Source organism: Myotis nattereri, assembly GCF_964212035.1.
Source record: "Myotis nattereri genome assembly, chromosome: X".
Lineage (NCBI taxonomy): Eukaryota > Metazoa > Chordata > Mammalia > Chiroptera > Vespertilionidae > Myotis > Myotis nattereri.
This window is the reverse complement of record NC_138078.1, coordinates 154,418,755-154,436,184: the sequence shown is the minus strand read 5'-3', so window position 1 is coordinate 154,436,184 and position 17,430 is coordinate 154,418,755. Positions and strand designations below refer to the sequence as shown.

Here is a 17,430-nt window from a genome sequence, read left to right as displayed (position 1 = left end):
AGATGATATCACTGGAAATATTGAGGGCTATCATGTCTACCTCTGGCTTTTGACACTGCCAATTCACACTTTTCTGAATGAGTTATTTATATGTGCCTTCACACCAGCTAGCACTGCAGCGCCTTGCATATATTACATGCTCAGTGAGTTATCAATTGATTTTGTATAAGTATGTGACACATAAATATATTATAAAAATGAGGAGTCTGGGCACCAAAAGAGTCAGGATTTTTTCTAAAAAAAAACCCAACAACCCCACAGTGGTGGTGAAGCTTGGCTTAAAGTTCAAATACCCCTGAACTCTGCCCTGTAGTATCTCTAAACAGAGGGATTTGATAAGGTAGTTGAAGGATAATATTACCTTTGCTCTCTCACTGCAATCAAAAGCATTCTTAGCTTTTGTGTGGACCCCACTGACTACTTTGGTGAAGCATTTTCAGGTGCATAGAATCGTCCTTTCCACTAGCAAAAGAAGATGCTGTTTAATTTGAGGATCCTGTTGAACAATGCAGCTCTTAGAAATGGTCAGAGGTTTGCGGTTCGAAATTTTCGGTAAGTGACAATGGCCAGAGTTTTGAGTCTGATTTAGGAACCATGTTGATAAATGGACTTTATTCTGCAGAGGAGTGCAGCTCAAAAGGTCTCTTTCTGCAGGGTGTATTGCCAGGTTTGACCCTTAGAGACAGCTGTCTCTAATTCCAGTTGAGCTTTCATTGCTCAGTCCTCTGTAATCAGATTTCATCTTGTGTTGGGGGGCGGTGGGGGGGCTAACTGCGGCAGATATAACAGACTAAATGTTCTTGACATCTTCTGTTTGTGTACATTCTAAATGAACAACTGGCTAAAGAAAATTAGAGGAACTAATTTACACAGGGCCTTCAGTTTGTATTCAGGTTCGCTTGAAAACAATAAATCCGTGTAGTACATGGGGATTAATCACTCCTTTAAAAGAACAGACTCCAAATTGCAACTAGATTAACATTTACAAAGCTGCTGTAAAGGAGCCTTATGTGTGATGAGGAAAATAATTCTTTTAAAAATAAAATCCAAGTTTGATATCTATTCCTGAAATTCTTGGTAGCATGTGCAAAGGAGGCTGTCTCCACTGGATTCATTATAAAAGCTACACCCAGCTTACAGCCATAGAGCACAAGGTGGAAAATGGTGGGGAAGGAGACAAGGGTGTTGAGCTAGCTGTGTAAGTAAGGTAATTAAATGTGGACTTTGTTGCCAGAAAGTTTCTAGAGTATCTATAACATGTTAACAATCAGACAGAATTTCCCCAGGGCCTCTTTACAACCTAAACCAACCTTAAAACAACTTTACTGATGTCTTAAAGGAGTAAGAGTCTAGTCTGAAGTTTCTTCCCCCTTCTCTGGGTCACCTCACAGTTCTGAGCTCTCTGGACTTCATCACTTCTTTGGTGAATATAAAACTCTCAGAAGATAGAATGTGATTGTAAATAATATTGCAAATTAAGTCCTTAGTATTAGACCTAAGTGGTACCTCAGAGCCACAGAATAATGCCTTCTCTTAATATACAGATAAAGTAAATGAAGTCCAGAGAGATTATGGGGTTTACCAATTACTATCAGAATTATACCATATATCCAAGAATCTGAAGGAAAGCTCAGGTTTTTGGGTCTCAAGAACTAGGTTCAAGGCCTGGCACCACCACTTGTTGGTTATATGAACTTGAGCAAGTCACTAAATGTTTCTGTGATGTCAATTCACTTATGAAATGGGAAAAAGAATAATATCTGTTCTGCTTCCACAAAAGAGTAGTACAATCATTCATTTACTAAATATGTATTGAGCACTTACTTTGTGCCACAGGCAAGGCGTTAGAGATACAGTGGTAAATAAGGTAAATAAGATATTTCATTCCAGACACATGAAGTCACAATCTACTGATAACCAGTAAGAAAACTGTAAAATGACAAATGTCCATTATTTTATTATTCCATCTCACTGAGTTACATCATATAAAAATGTGATGAAATTTTATTCCACTGTTTTGAACAAAGAATCATCACTGAGCTGAAGGCAATCAACTGAATGAAAAAAAGTTCCAAAGCTTGGAACTTAAACTTATATTCTCCTTTGAAAAGTACAGTAAGATTTTCAATGCCCTGGCCAGTTTTGCTCAGTGGATAGAGCATCAGCTCTCAGACTGAAGGGTCCCAGGTTCAATTCCAGTCAAGGGTACGTACCTGGGTTGCAGGCTCGATCCCTGGCCCTGGTTGGGGTGCGTGCAGGAGGCAACCAATCAATGTGTCTCTCTGACTTTGATGTTTCTCTCTCTCTGTCTCTCCGCTTCCCTTCCACTCTCTCTAAAAACCAAGTGAGAATTTTTAAAAAATTAAAAAATAAAAAGGATGAAACATATTCATTAAAAGTAATTATCACAGGTTAAATTTTTGCAAAACCTCTTCAAAATATTTGGGCTTTTTGATATTTACTAATATTCCAACCCCCCCACCCCCTCACCCATTTCTCTTGGGAAAAGTGGAAAGTCCTTGTTACAAAACCTACCATGTGAGTTTACCACTAAAGAGTAATAGGAAATATGTAGTTAGGGTTTGAGCTATTATTTATCCACACTGGCTCGTGGATCAATAATTTTTAGTCAATTATTATATATATATTTTTACAAAATCCATAGGATCAGACACCACGATTACTGAAAACACCCAATCCATAGGCTTTTCATCTTAAAAACAAGGCTCTAGAGCCTGGCTGCGTTTGGATAATAGACAGTGTCCTATGATTTGTTGCCTATTAGGGAAACCACTTACATCTTTTAAAGAAACCACTAAAAAATCTCTTTATCAGAGAAGAAAAATTTGTAAGTGCAGTTCAATTTCATCTCACAAATAGAAATTTCCTCAGAGAATATTGAGCTAAGCCACCCAATTCTGTGGAGGTTATGGATTTGAGCTAGCGGTGACTGGTTTTCAGGTATTTCATTCCAGACCTCTCTATGGACTTACATAAATCATTATATTCCTTTCATCCAACACTGATGCCCATCTATACACACATGGACACAGATGAAGCAATTACAGTCCATCCATGTTTTTACATAGAGGAGATAAAACAGTCCCCTTTAGTTATTCACATTTTCTTTCATAACTAAAAATGAATGGCTTTTTAAAAACATATTTCTTGACTTCAGAAAACTTTAAGTATAAAGCATGAAACCAGGAATGGAATGAAATCATAATGTTTCCCTTAGTCAACAGTAGAATTTGGGTTTTATTTCTAGTTTTTTATTTTTAATAATATAGTAACTTAACTAAGATACAAGAAGTAGAGGCAACCATAGATTTTTCACAGTTTTGTATTTCCAGTCCTTTAATAGTAGGTCTGCAAAAAGCTAATCATCATCTCATTCTTCAATTTTCAGATGAGGAAAATATCACAACATTTTAGAATGTTGACAATCTAAGGTATTTTAGAAACCACCTAGTCACCGATTACCAATAGTAATTTATACCACAAGGGAGTACGTAGCAACAATGAGAAAGGTTTCAAGCAATTTTTTGTTAAATTATTATTGTTGTTAATAATAAAGACATTTAGAAATAATCCGTGCTTTTTTCAAATTAGTAGGATCAGATTCAAGAGTTTTGTGAAAATAAAGTCACTCTTCTTTGCATGTATTGTAATATGTCTTCTTGATATAGAAAGAAAAGGATAGTATTAAAGTTAGGCCACTGAGAATTCAATGACTCCAATATAGCCCATGACAAATCTTGTCTTTATGAACTAACTTCATTAATATTGTGGAAGACAAAGACACAAAGGATTACTGAATTTTAGTACATTTTCTTAATTTTTCAGATGAGAAATTGAGGTCAAATTTGGGTAATTATCTTCCTAAGGTCATAGTTGAACTAGAACTAGAATTTAAATATTTAAAATCTCTGCTCTATTCATTCCACTACTTTGATTACTTTGATCCTTCTAAATTGATCAAGTTGGCCAATGTACTCTTGCACGACATCCTTTTTTTTTTTTTAGGTATAGCCAAAAATATCTCAGTAACAGCAACAATAACAACAACAACAAAAACTCAAGAAAATAATCCTTAACTGTTGTATCAATCTGCAATGTTAAAGTAATACCAAAATTTCAGCCATAGGGGCCATTGGTCCTCTCTTATGCCTCCAAAAGCTAGTCTTTATCTTAAAGTCTCCACAGTGATCAAAATATCATTTAACATTGAATTTTTCCTACCCTGGCAAAATCTGTTTCAGACTGACCACATTTTACTCGAATCAAGCCCTTTTTCTTCCAACAAAATACAATTATACAGGGGAACACATCCAGGTCTTCCCCCATACTTCAAACAATTTAACAGAATTGGAAAAATGTAGACTAGCAATAAAAGGTTCATTCTTCCAATAAGAAAACACTCCTCCATTTTCTAGCTGGGAAGGTATTTCAGTAAAGCTAACACAAGGATCTACTATTACCTTGGCTTAGCTTCTTAGCATTCAGTGATTTGGGGTTGAGAAATCTCTATAATTACCTTTTCAAAGGATAAAATTAATGTAAGAAACTGTCTTGCCTTTTTCAAAATTCTGGCTTTAACCAGGCTGCGATGACAATGACAGTTATGATGGAAAATCTGTACATGGTTCCCATTGTTTTCTCCAATATAGTATCGTCCCTATTATGTATTGGCTTAAACATGCATGTGGTTTAGGTCTGGTTTACCAAGAAGATACATTTAAGTACAAGGATACCATATATTTTATGGGAACAATAAAATAGTGATTCTGGCCCTGGTCTGGGTGCTCCTGAACCAGACTAAGCTGCCTCCAACTTCAGCATGGAGTCTCTATGCCATTTAAGCCAGTGGTTTTAACTGGCTAATTCAAGTGTGGGTTTATCACCAGAAAGCAACAACTGGTACAACTATGGAGCTCGTCTACTTTTCTCTAATTTTTAAGTAGCTTAGGAAAGAGGTGTGGCAGTCTCATTTTGGAGCCAAGGCAAGGGTGCTATGAGGAGATAGTAAACAGGATAGGAATTTAAACTGGAACCATTGTGTTTGCTTTCCTTCCAGTGATAAATTTTCCTGGTTAGCTCTTGATATCTATGAAAAACAGCTCTTTTTCCCAAGTAAACATTTCCTGCCCCACCTCTTAGATAGAATTGAGAAAGGTGGCAACTATAATGATTGTTCAAATGTGTAAATAGTATGACCCCCTTTATCAGTTGAGGTGTAATGTAAAAAAAAATTCTAGTTAACCACAGAAGCACTCACATGCCAGTATGATATATCTACTTCTCCACCCCTTTTGTCTTCAAGACTCCTGGGGACTTATACTGTCCAAAAGGGGTTAGAGGAGAGAGAGAACCAAATATCCATATAATTCACTATCACAGTACTTTGGATTTGGCCCTCATTCTGCCATAGATAAAAACTTGTTCCATCATGTCCTCTCATCAGTTTTCCAAGTTTTTGCACTTGACTCAGACAGCTCTGCTTGGGATACAAGGTTATAACTTTGTTTCACATTCTTATGTCTAACCATTATTCCCAGGACTGCAAATACTGTATTGGAGTGTTTGAGCCCTAGAAGATTTCAGCTTTAGCAAATCAATTCTCTTCCAAGACTCTTAGGCCTGAGACACAGCCCATACTTGTTCTTACCACAACATTAATTTTGTTTGGGGGTCTTGGTGTTCTTTTTTGTCATCAGATCTTGGGTCAGAACATTGAAAATCCGTCATGACAAATCTCTAAATTTATCCCAGTCATTTCAGTAAGCAGTGCATAAATATTAATGAATAAAACAGGCAGGGTCTCTGATATCATGGATCATGTAATCCAATGGAAAGATAAAAAGTAAGCAATAAACAGAAGCATACATATATATTAAAATTGTGAGCAGTATTATGAACAAAATGAAGGCAAAGTGGAAACTACTTAGTACAGTCAGGGAAGGAATTGTATAGGAGATGGTATTTAAGCCTCCAGCCTAAGGAAAAGAAAAAGTCAGTCTTGAGAACTCAGAGGACCGTGTTCTGAACAGAAGAAATGGTATATAATAATCTTTTTTAAAATATATTTTTATTGATTTTTTTTACAGAGAGGAAGGGAGAGGGATAGAGAGTCAGAAACATCGATGAGAAACATTGATCAGCTGCCTCCTACACACCCCCTACTGGGGATGTGCCCGCAACCAAGGTACATGCCCTTGACCGGAATCGAACCTGGGACCCTTCAGTCCGCAGGCCGACGCTCTATCCACTGAGCCACACCGGTCAGGGCAAATCCTATAATGGGAAAGCATTAGGAGTACAGGCAGCCCTTCCTTTGCATGGTCCCAATACGCAGGCATTTTAATGACCACAGTTTAGTTATGTAAATTCAGTCTTCCAAGCACACAGTTTAAATTTCAGTTGTCATGGTATATTAATTGTGAGTAGTTGTGTAAAGTAAAAACTTCATTGTTAGCTCTTCAGTTTACAAATCACTATGTCCATAACAGATGTACATCATGATCAGTGACCAATCACATCCCTTCTTTTAAAGTCTATTGGTGATTGCTCACTGTGCATGTTATTCAGTTCACATATAGACAGTAGAAAACATAGTTGTGCTGCCTTCTTTTCTCCCAGCGATAAACCCATGGTACATTTTATAAAAATGAATAAATGAAAGAGGCAATTGTCTGACAATGATGAAAGTGCAGCAGGCATATACTAGTAAAAAATAGCACTGGCAGTTAAATTTGAATAAAATGTTAATGTATTTATGAAAGAAATAGGTGACTGTGGGATTATTGACCCTGCTACTGTTTGAGAGTCTTTAGATATGTGCCAGAGGAACTCAGTGAAGATAATTTTATTGACATAAATGAGAAAAGTATTTGTGACAAAAGTATGAAGATCTTCCAGAGGAAGTGTCACCAGCACAATACCTCACATTAAAGAAATTCTCAGAGATATTTCACAATATTAAAAATACAAAGGATAAAATGTTGGAAGTTGATTTAAACTTAGAAGGAATATGACAATTCACCAAAGCATAAAAAGGATGCTTGCTCAGTATCTTAAGTTATCTAATAAGTACATGGCATACACTATTCAAACTACTCTTGACAGTTTTTACAAAGAAATAAAACACTATAATTCTCAATGTTCCTGTTTTAAATCACAGTGTACTGAATATATATAAGTTTTACTAGCTCTTTAATTTCCCCATCTATGTATATAAAGACCCAGGGTCTGTAACCACCCAAGGCTCGATCTAACACCCTGACTGCAGCTGCTGTGGGGCAGCGACCCAGCACTGACTGCCTAGGGGGCTGCAGATCAGGCCCGGAGAGAGGCCTGCAGAGAGAGAGGGGCAGGGTCTGATCTGCAGCCTCAGTGGCATCAGCTGTTGCCCCTCTCTTTCTCGCCTGCCTTCACCAGCAGCCCCGCCTCTGTTTCTCTCAGGCCTCTGAGGGGCTGCTGATCAGCCCCACCTCTTTGATCAGGCCCAGAGATAGGCCCAGAGATGCTGACTGGTATAGAAACCAACCAATCAGAACCAAATGTGGGTGAGTGCCAGGAGCCAATGGCTGCCTAGGAGGCAGAGCTTTTGACCCTGACTGGCATAGAAACTCACCAATCAGAACCTAATCTGGGTGAACTATGAAGGGAGAACATAAGGCGTAAGGAGGGGGCTGAGGAGGGGTTTTAAGGGCAACAGCTGTTTGGTGTAAGGTGTAAGAAAGCAGTTCAATTTTTTAATGACTGGTTTGGCAGTATAGTGCATATGGCTGGCTATCAGTCCAGATATAGGGGTTATGTGTTTTCGTCTGCCAAGAGCATCTCCTCCTGCTGAAAAAGGCGCCCCCCACCCCCATTTAAGCAATCCTATCCTATAAAATCTATCTATACTAATAAAAGGATAACATGCTAATTAGACTGAGTCAACCAGCCATCTTCTGGACGTCCAACTTCCTTCCAGATAAAGCCATGGTGGTGGGGGCCGAGGCAGAGGCAGTTAGGGGCAATCAGGCAGAGGAAGTTAGGGGCAATCAGGCCAGCAGGGGAGGGCACTTGGGGGCAAGATCAGGCTGACAGTGGAGGTCAGTTGGAGGTGAGATCAGGTTGGCAAGGGAGGGCAGTTAGGGGTGATCAGGCTGGAAGAGGCAGTTGGGGGTGAGATCAGGCCAGCAGGGGAGGGCAATTAGGGGCAATCAGGTAGGCAGATAGAGGCAGTTAGGGGCTATAAGGCAGGCAGGCATGCAGGCAGAGAGGTTAGGGGTGATCAGGCAGGCAGGTAGAGGGGTTTGGGGCAATTAGGCAGGCAGGCAGAGGCAGTTAGGGGCGATCAGGCAGGCAGGTAGGTAGGTGAGCAGTTAGGAGCCAGCAGTCCCAGATTGCAAGTGGGATCGGGCCTAAACCAGCAGGTGGACATCCCCCAAGGGGTCCCTGATTGGAGAGGGTGCAGGCTGGGCTGAGGGAACCCCCCCCCCCGCCCCCCGTGCAATAATTAGGGGCAAGATCAGGCCAGCAGGGGAGGGCAGTTGGGAGCAACCAGGCTGGCAGGGGAGGGCAGTTGGGGGCGAGATCAGGCCGGCAGGAGACGGCAGTTAGGGGTGATGAGGAAGGCAGAGGCAGTTAGGGGTGATCAGGCCGGCAAGGGAGGACAGTTAGGGGCTATCAGGCAGACAGGCAGGCAGAGGCAGTTACGGGCGATCAGGCAGGCAGGCAGGCAGGCAGGTGAGTGGTTAGGAGTCAGCGGTCCCAGATTGCGAGAGGGATGTCCAACTGCCAGTTTAGTGCACTGGGCCACTAGTATATTTATACTGACAATAAGAAACTTTTTAATGTTTTTTTTTTCTTTTTAACGTTTTGACAAAAATTTTAAAGTCACAAAATAATTGTGATTTTTCCCCATTGATTATTAAGATTTAATGATTATTTACAGTCCCACACTAAAGTTTAAAGCCAGAACTGTCTGTATTTTTTTAAAAGCTTATCTGCTAACATTTATTGGAGGTACAATCTAGGGCAGTGATGGCAAACCTATGACACGCGTGTCAGAGGTGGCATGCGAACTCATTTTTTTGGTTGATTTTTCTTTGTTAAATGGCATTTAAATATATAAAATAAATATCAAAAATATAAGTCTTTGTTTTACTATGGTTACAAATATAAAAAAAAATTTCTATATGTGACACGGCACCAGAGTTAAGTTAGGGTTTTTCAAAATGCTGACACACTGATCTCAAAAGGTTCGCCATCACTGATCTAGGGAAACAAGAGTGAAGACAACATTATCAGTAGCTGCCATATAGAGACTGGAGTCACAAAAAAGGTATTCTTCTGATCACTGTGGTCTAAGAAAAATAGTTTGAAATACAGTTTCAGTTGCTATATAAATTTGAAAATGAAAGATCTGGACAAAAAGGAAGATTTAAGCAGGATGTTTGTGTCTTCTTTCTACTTTTAAATTCAAATCTGTCAATGCAGAAATAAAAAGAGCAGCTTCTTATGATCCCAATAGCAGAACATTAACCTTAAAACTAAACTGAACTCTAACCACACCTCCAGTTTAGAAACTTCTTGAAGTATGTAAGGACAAATTTGAGAAAATCCCAATTTGTCTTCTGTTTGGGTAGTAAGAGCTGGAAGTTGGATGTTTTTTGAAGCAGTTAAAAGTGTTGGACCTCCTCTTTCATCATTATTTTCTGATTTCCTTGCATGGAAAGTGGAGAAAATAGTTCCCTACAAAATTTTCATTTCTAATTCCGTTTTTTCTGTGATTCAACAACAATTCTAAGATCTATAATATTTTCTTAAATGAAACATGTAGTCCTGTGATTATTTAGAAGAGAGTAGATACAACAAAACCCCAAAGGGGCTGAGATTAAGGGAGGATATTGAATCCCTTAGGTGTAGCAGTTTGGAGACGTAGCTTTTGTGGGCTCCAAGATAAACAGAAGTTGCCATGCCCTCCTTGGGCCACACCTACTCAAATCTCCTTTTCGAGTAAAATTTCTTTCTCCTAAACTCTAAGGGCCCCCACAAGACTTGCAGCCAGGGGAGCAATGGGCAGCAGCAGCTCATCCCAGGTTAACACCCTGAACTCCTCTTCTCTGACTTCCCAGTGAGCTGACTGCAGCCGCACCTAGGCTTATTTCTTTCCCACTGCATTTTAACCAGCCCCACTTAGGCTCTCCCCTGTTGCTTCTTCTATCCCTGTTTCACTGTCCCCAGCTTTAATAAATGTACTCTCAAAAATCACATGGATATATGTTGTGAAGTATTTCCTGCATGAAGTAAAAATAAAAAAAATATTCAGGAGTCTACTACTTGAGCTCTAGGCAAAAAATAAGGCCTCAAAATTAGCTCATAGGTTGTTTTTCCTATTGCTGATAGATTTGAGCTCAACAGCTATAGTGATATTTTCCGAATTCCTTAAATCCTGGGGTTTTCCCACTTTTAAAATAATATTGGAAGAAGTGTCAAGCCAAGGAATATTAATGTATTATTGTAAGACATAGAGTAAAGAGAGTTTATCTTCTGTGACTTTATGTTGCTTGGGCCTTATTTCAGAAGAAAAAAAATATTTTCAAAACTACCCTAAATGTTAAACCTGTTTATAGCTCCTCAGAAAACAAATACAGTTGACCCTGAAAAAAGCATGACTATCAGTCAAATGGTTTACTTCTGAACAATATCAGTACTTGTATATTATATTATTACTTAATATTATCACTAATTAATATAATCAGAACCAAGCTTATAATAAAAATACATGTGCAAAAAACCCAAATTTCCTGCCTAATGCCATGTTTCTAAAGTTATTAAATTGTTGACTACTATTGTCCAGACCTTGAACACAGTTTTGTAAGCTTTTTACTAGGGTTCCAGTATAAGGAAGAAAATGAAAGTCTATTCTAGAAACTTCATTTTTCCCTTGGTTATTCATAATTTCTAATGGTATACAGTACTAATTATTGTTAATTAGAGATAACACTGGGAATACTGAAAGAATAAATGTCCATTTTATATATTGATCATCTCAAATAACAAATTGTTAGCTAGCAAAATATTTTTTTATATTTACAATTTATTTTTTAAATATTGGGTTCTTCTTAGTCTAAATTTTTAATTTATTTTTCTTTATGTTTTGTTATATACATAATCTATTAGGATACTAACACATATATTATAAATAAACTAATACATATTGTAGATCCATGTAAAATATTTTAATATTAGGGATCTGTAATAAAAAATCAAGGATTGCTACTTTAAAGAAATTTCCAGTTGGAGAATATATGAATCACATATTTTAAAAGTTGACAAAAAAGGTACATCTTTGAAATAGGAATGTTAACCAAAATTTTGATTCACATATAAGTGGAAAACACTACTTTCTATTGGAGTTGAATATGTCATTAGTATATTCTATTAAATCAATCAATCAACCATTTAGCCAACTAACTCACAAATCATCATTATGGATGTTCCTTTAATAATAGAATCCTTGAAGGGCTTAATCTCACAAATATCTACTGAAAAAAATCTACTAACCTACTCAACACTAAATGAACAAATTAACTCTGCCAGAAAGTTGAATATTTAGTGAAATATTTATTTGTCTAAGTTATATGACATCATGTAGTGGAAACAACAAATTGAGTGAATTTATGATTTTCCTACCTATCACCATCAATGAAAAAAGACATACATAAATCCTACCATAGAATTTACTCTTTACCTCAAGTAGCCCAAAGTCTCTTCTTAGGCTGGAATTTAAGCATGATAATTTTGTCACAGTTGTTCTACCCCTGATAAAATTAATGTTTAATACATGTGGTAAACCACATTTTGCCCTTGGTTACTCATAATTTCTAATGATATATAATAGTAATTATTGTTAATTAGGGATAACACTGGGAATACTGAAAGAATAAATGCTATCCATTTTATATACTGATCATCTCAAATAACAAATTATCATCAAAATGTAACAGAATATTAAAATAGTACTCTTTCTGTCTCAGTTTCTGGCAGACAATTACAATTAGTGCACTAATCTCAGGCCCATATCTGGGAAACAAAGTAAGAGGGACTCGTGGCTAGCTGTTTTTATGGCAGAGCAAGAGAGGAGTCTATACTGGGATGGACCTGACTCTTGTTAGAGCAAAGAATATGAAGGGTTTCCCAAGAACCAATATGGAATGAGAAAGAGACATGATATTGTTTCACATCACAACCAAAAGATCTGCTGAAGGGGTGGGGAAATGTCAGCAAGAAGAGTCTGGAGGTGGGCTCTTGGATGGCAGAGGAGATGTAATTGTCTGCCATCAAGAACTGCGGTGAGAAATTCCCAGTGATGAGAGTTCCCCAAAGGACCCTGAAAAGCACCCAATGAGCAAAAAAGTCAGCCTCAAGCACATATACCAATGCTAGACTGCTAGAACAGAACCAGAGTTTGCCTCACCCTTAACTCCTAACTTTCCCTTAGCTTTACATGAATAAACTGAAGGTAGGGAATCAGAGGAAACAGCTTATGGTCCCCCTTCCACCTATAGAGAAGGCCAGCTTGAATTAGGCATGAGCTGGAAGGCAAAAGGTATTAACTTTCAGTACATTTCTTAAAGTTAAAAAAATCATTTTTATTATTACACATCATTTTACTGAGACACTTTGAGAGAATAAAGCAAGCAGATGACTCCCCCCCCCCTCCCCTCTGAGAGTTACTACAAAAGCCACAGGGTCCATTGTATTTGACCAGGGACAAGTAAAAATAACAAATCTCTAACAATAGATTTTAAGGGCAGTAGGGAAAAAAGAATGACATTGTTTTCTGTTGCATGTACTAGTATACTACAAATTCTGATTGTACAATCTAATGATTTCAAAAATAATAGCTAAAATTTATCAAATGGTTATTATATGCCAGACATTGAATGATTTACATGTATTAAATCATTTTACCCTAGCAATTACCCTATAAGGGAGAGATTAAGTAACTTGCCCAAAGTTGCACAACTAGTAAGTGGCAAAGCCACTCGTGTGGCTATTTGCAATATAAGCCAGTCAGAGAAGGACAAGTATCACATGATCTCACTCATATGTGGAAACTAATGAACAACATAAACTGTTGAACAAAATAGATCCAGAGACATGAAAGCATGGAACAGACTGACAGATATATATATTCTTTTCTTTTTTTGTAGATGTGGCCAACCATTACAAAATAAAGTACAGCTGAAGGGTCGTGACCTTCTCACTCTAAAGAACTTTACAGGAGAAGAAATTAAGTATATGCTATGGCTATCAGCGGATCTGAAATTTAGGATAAAACAGAAAGGAGAGGTATGTATTTTACCTTCCATTGTTACCAATCAGATTTTGTAAAGACAGCCTTACAAAGAAAGAGGGAAAAGAAAACACATTAAAATTCCTAAACAGTAGCAAGTAATGGAACCACACAGTCAAGGTAATTGATTACTGAGTGCTCAGGCACATAAAAAGCATAAAAATCAGTTATTCAATGACAAATCATTGCACTTCTTTCATGTGGAATGTTGAAATTCATTATTAACTGGATCAGAACCTAAAGAATCATTCTCCAGAAAGATTTTATTTTCATGCCTCCTTTCTTTTCTTTGTGTGTTTTCTATCAAGTTAAAAATAAGGATGAGATATTATTTTTCTAGCCAAAACTTTCAATTGCGAATGAATATCAGATATATGATCATTAGGATATCAAAAATTTACAGTTGATGTGACAGTGTTTTAAAAATTTTATATTAGCAAAGAAACAAATGTTAACCAAGTAGGGGGAAAATGAGATATGGTGCTTAGCTGAAATCATTATTCTGCTTTTTGAGCAATTTATGTTTGCACATGCTTAATTAATTCAGTAGCTTCATTTAGACTGCTTAATTGTGGAAGCATTTTTGTATTCCAAACTTGGATAAAAAGCTTTTATAAAGAGCTGGTTTCAGGCTGAAAAAGTTTTACACAACCCTGATTTTCTTACCTAGTTCACTAGCTCTACAAGTTCCTTAAAAACAAACTGAAAACAGAGTGACTCCAACTATGGAAGATCTGAAATAAGGAGAAACATCCCCCTCAAATCTTAGGCCTTTGTTCTTTACATTGTGTGTGAGGATGTTTAGCTGGCAGGAATCTATTTGTTCCAGAGCTCATCCTATCGGGAAAGTCCATCTATAGAAGAGGAAGGAGGAAGAGCCCCACCCCACACCAAACTCTCCAAATTGTTTCCACAGGACTTTCAGAAACAAAGCCCTTGCATTCCTACAAGGATGCATAATGAGTGTAGCAGACAGTCTGAGGCTTCACCTTTAGGAGTCTTACTGCCCATGTTGTAACAGGGTAACATGTTCCTAGCTGAGAAAACATTTCCAAACCAAACATCTTCAAGGTCATTGAACACTGATGGGGATTTCCATGGATTTAAGTAAGAAGATGGTCCCAAGGTGAAATACTAATATACTTTGAAACAAGTGTTTAGATTGAACCCAAAGCAAGTAATAATGCTTTCTAATTATGTCAATAAATTTTGGGAGTTCCTATTCCCTTCACACATTTGTATAGAAAAGGCAAAAAACCCACTTTAAATTCACTTTTTAAGTAACATTTTGGAAGTAGTGTTTAATTATTCTACACTTTTGACAATGTAAAGAATAAGTTTTGAAATATAATCCTTGATATTGGATATAAATATATTTTTCATCTTAATTATATTCTTGTTTTTGATTTTCAGTATTTGCCTTTATTACAAGGGAAATCTTTAGGCATGATTTTTGAAAAAAGAAGTACTCGAACAAGATTGTCAACAGAAACAGGTGAGTAAACCAACAAACTCACCCTTCTGTTGAAGAAGGGCCAGAGAGTGAGGACCTAGGAGAAAGGAATAGCCCTCTGCTCTAACCCTCCAATGGAAAGTGATGCTGGGCCTGAAAGCTGGTAGCAGTGAAACATCACAAATGGAGTTAGACTCTATTACAGGATCCTTAGCAAGTAGAACTATTAGTATGTTTTGTGTTCTATGATTCTACCTGGGACATAGCATATCTGATCTGCCAGGTTTTGCACAAGAGAATGGAAAAACAGGCATACATCTGAAGGAGAGGTCAGTGCTTATACCGAAATTTCCCTAGGTTCCTTATTTTGCTTTGCTTGGGACTTCCCTACTAGAGACGTTGGAGAGCTTTAAAGATTTTGACTTTTCAATTGAGATGGTGACAGTACTTAATAATTGTGTTTCCCACTTTAGTTCTTTTTTTTCAAAATGCATTTTTTCTCTTTCTTTTATTGTAGGCTTTGCACTTTTGGGAGGACACCCTTGTTTTCTTACCACACAAGACATTCACTTGGGTGTGAATGAAAGTCTCACGGACACAGCCCGGTTTGTAAATCTTCTTAGCTTCAAATATTATTTCAAAATTAATGGATACATTTCAAAAAGAAAATATGCTTTTCTCTCTCAGTGTCCTCTGTACCAATCATACAATTTCAAATTTAGGGAAAATTAGGAATCATCAAGCATGACCCTTACATTTTACAATTGAAGAAATTGAGGTCCTGGGAAATGGACACAGTCAAAGACTCATATCTACTTAGCATTAAAGCTCATATTAATATTAATAGCAAATATTTATTGAGCATTTATTATGTGTCAGCATTGGTCTAACTCATTTAATCCTTATAACAACCCAAAGAGATTCACATAAAGATGTGAATCAACTTAATTAGGGTCATACTAACTACTATAAATACAAAATCTCAAAATCTCAATGGCTTAACATAGTGTAGATGTTCCTGATTGGTAAGAGGAAAGGGATAATTATTTATGTGGCTACTGAGAGACTCTGAATGAGAGTGGCTCTACAATCTTCAACATGTGGCCTCTAAGGTCACCCTGGATGTCAACATCCAGCCAGGGGTTAGGGGAAGAAAGCATGGAGACCAAATACTTGCTTCAAAGCCACCTTAGCAGGGAAGTGGAACAATCACTTCTACTCACATACTGTTGACAATTTCTAGCAGCTCACCCCTACCCAGATGAAATAGAGGTGGGGAAAGGCTTGTAACAACTATACTGAAGATTGAAACATAGGGGCCACTGATTCCCCATGCAGTACTCTCAACATTATATCATGTCTGGTTGAGAAATACAGAGCAAATGTCTTTGTTTAGATATTTTAACCTTGATATGGAAGATTAATGTTTTGTTTTGTTTTTCTGAAAACGATGTGCCATAAAGCAACTCCTTGTGACACTGCCTCCTTTTTATGGTAGCTGAAGAGATTTGAAATGAATCAACTTTAAATATTTCTGTTACATTATTTCAGATGAGACAATGTTAGTATTAAGAAGTGTTGAACAAAAAGAATAAATAAACACAAATGAGGTTTTCTTCCAAATATGCTGCCACTGACTGGGATTATATTTGCCCAATAATTCTCCTTTCACAAAAATGAAGTATACTTTATTCAAGAGCAAATATAACAAGCTGGTCAAGAGATGAAGTCAGGGTCACAGCCAAGATAGAGTTTCAGTGGGGATCTTCCATATAGGACCAAGTGACTGATGGTAAATCAGTCATGTGTGAACTAGTGGTCTGAAAAGGGTACAGTTGTAGGAACAGCTGAGCATCCAATAAATAGTTAAGGAGTGCAGATTGGCAGCCAGAAAGAGGTCAGGGCCCAGAAATCAGTGGAGTGGGCAGGACCCCCCAAACAAGAGACAAGTAGCCAAGCATGGGTTGAAAGATGAGGATGAGTATAAACATGTGTGTGTGTGTGTGTGTGTGTGTGTGTGTGTGTGTGTGTGTGTGTTTGCTCTGTACACAATTCCCATCACAAGTTTTTAGTCAGAGATGCTCTACACAGATCCTGAGAAAAACCAACCTGCTTACAAGTTCCAACATGTTTGGGACCTTTTAGTCTACATATGTAATTAGATCCATTGCTACGTGTATATATGGATACATAAAATTTGAACCATAGAATTCCTTCTTATCCTTCCATCTTATCCAAAAGACTATGAATGCAAATAATAACTCCTCCTTAAAGGGTATATACCATAGACCTCTTGTACTATTATCTCTAAATCTTTGTAAAAACCTTACAAAGTAATTATTGGCCCAATTTTATAGACAATGAAACCATGATTCAGACTTAGCAGCTAAGTCAGCAGTTAAAGCATGCTGTGTTTTTAAGGCTATGCTGTTTTGAGTACTGCCTCTTCTAAACATCCCATGAGAGGGTCAGTGAAATACGTTATGAAAATCATTTGCTTCTGTGTCATGAGGTCCCCAAGACCACCACCATGTTTGATGATTCACCGGTAAGATTCACAGCACTCAAAATATGATCATACCCATGGCTATGATTTATTACAGTGAAAGTATACCAATCATAA

The 17,430-nt window shown here is 37.5% G+C and overlaps 1 protein-coding gene across 3 annotated transcripts in view; it reads left to right on the top strand.

Moving 5' to 3' along the window:
• Nucleotides 1–475: 475 nt before the first annotated feature.
• The window catches only part of OTC (ornithine transcarbamylase), a gene marked incomplete at both ends in the record, with an annotated part of 56,424 nt that continues 39,469 nt past the window's right edge, over nucleotides 476–17,430 (top strand). For all 3 annotated transcript variants that reach the window (XM_081081534.1, XM_081081535.1, XM_081081533.1), the window contains 4 exons: nucleotides 476–552; nucleotides 13,212–13,350; nucleotides 14,768–14,849; nucleotides 15,325–15,412. In XM_081081534.1, the coding sequence (XP_080937660.1) occupies nucleotides 476–552; nucleotides 13,212–13,350; nucleotides 14,768–14,849; nucleotides 15,325–15,412 (386 nt within the window). The remainder of the gene's footprint in view (nucleotides 553–13,211; nucleotides 13,351–14,767; nucleotides 14,850–15,324; nucleotides 15,413–17,430) is intronic.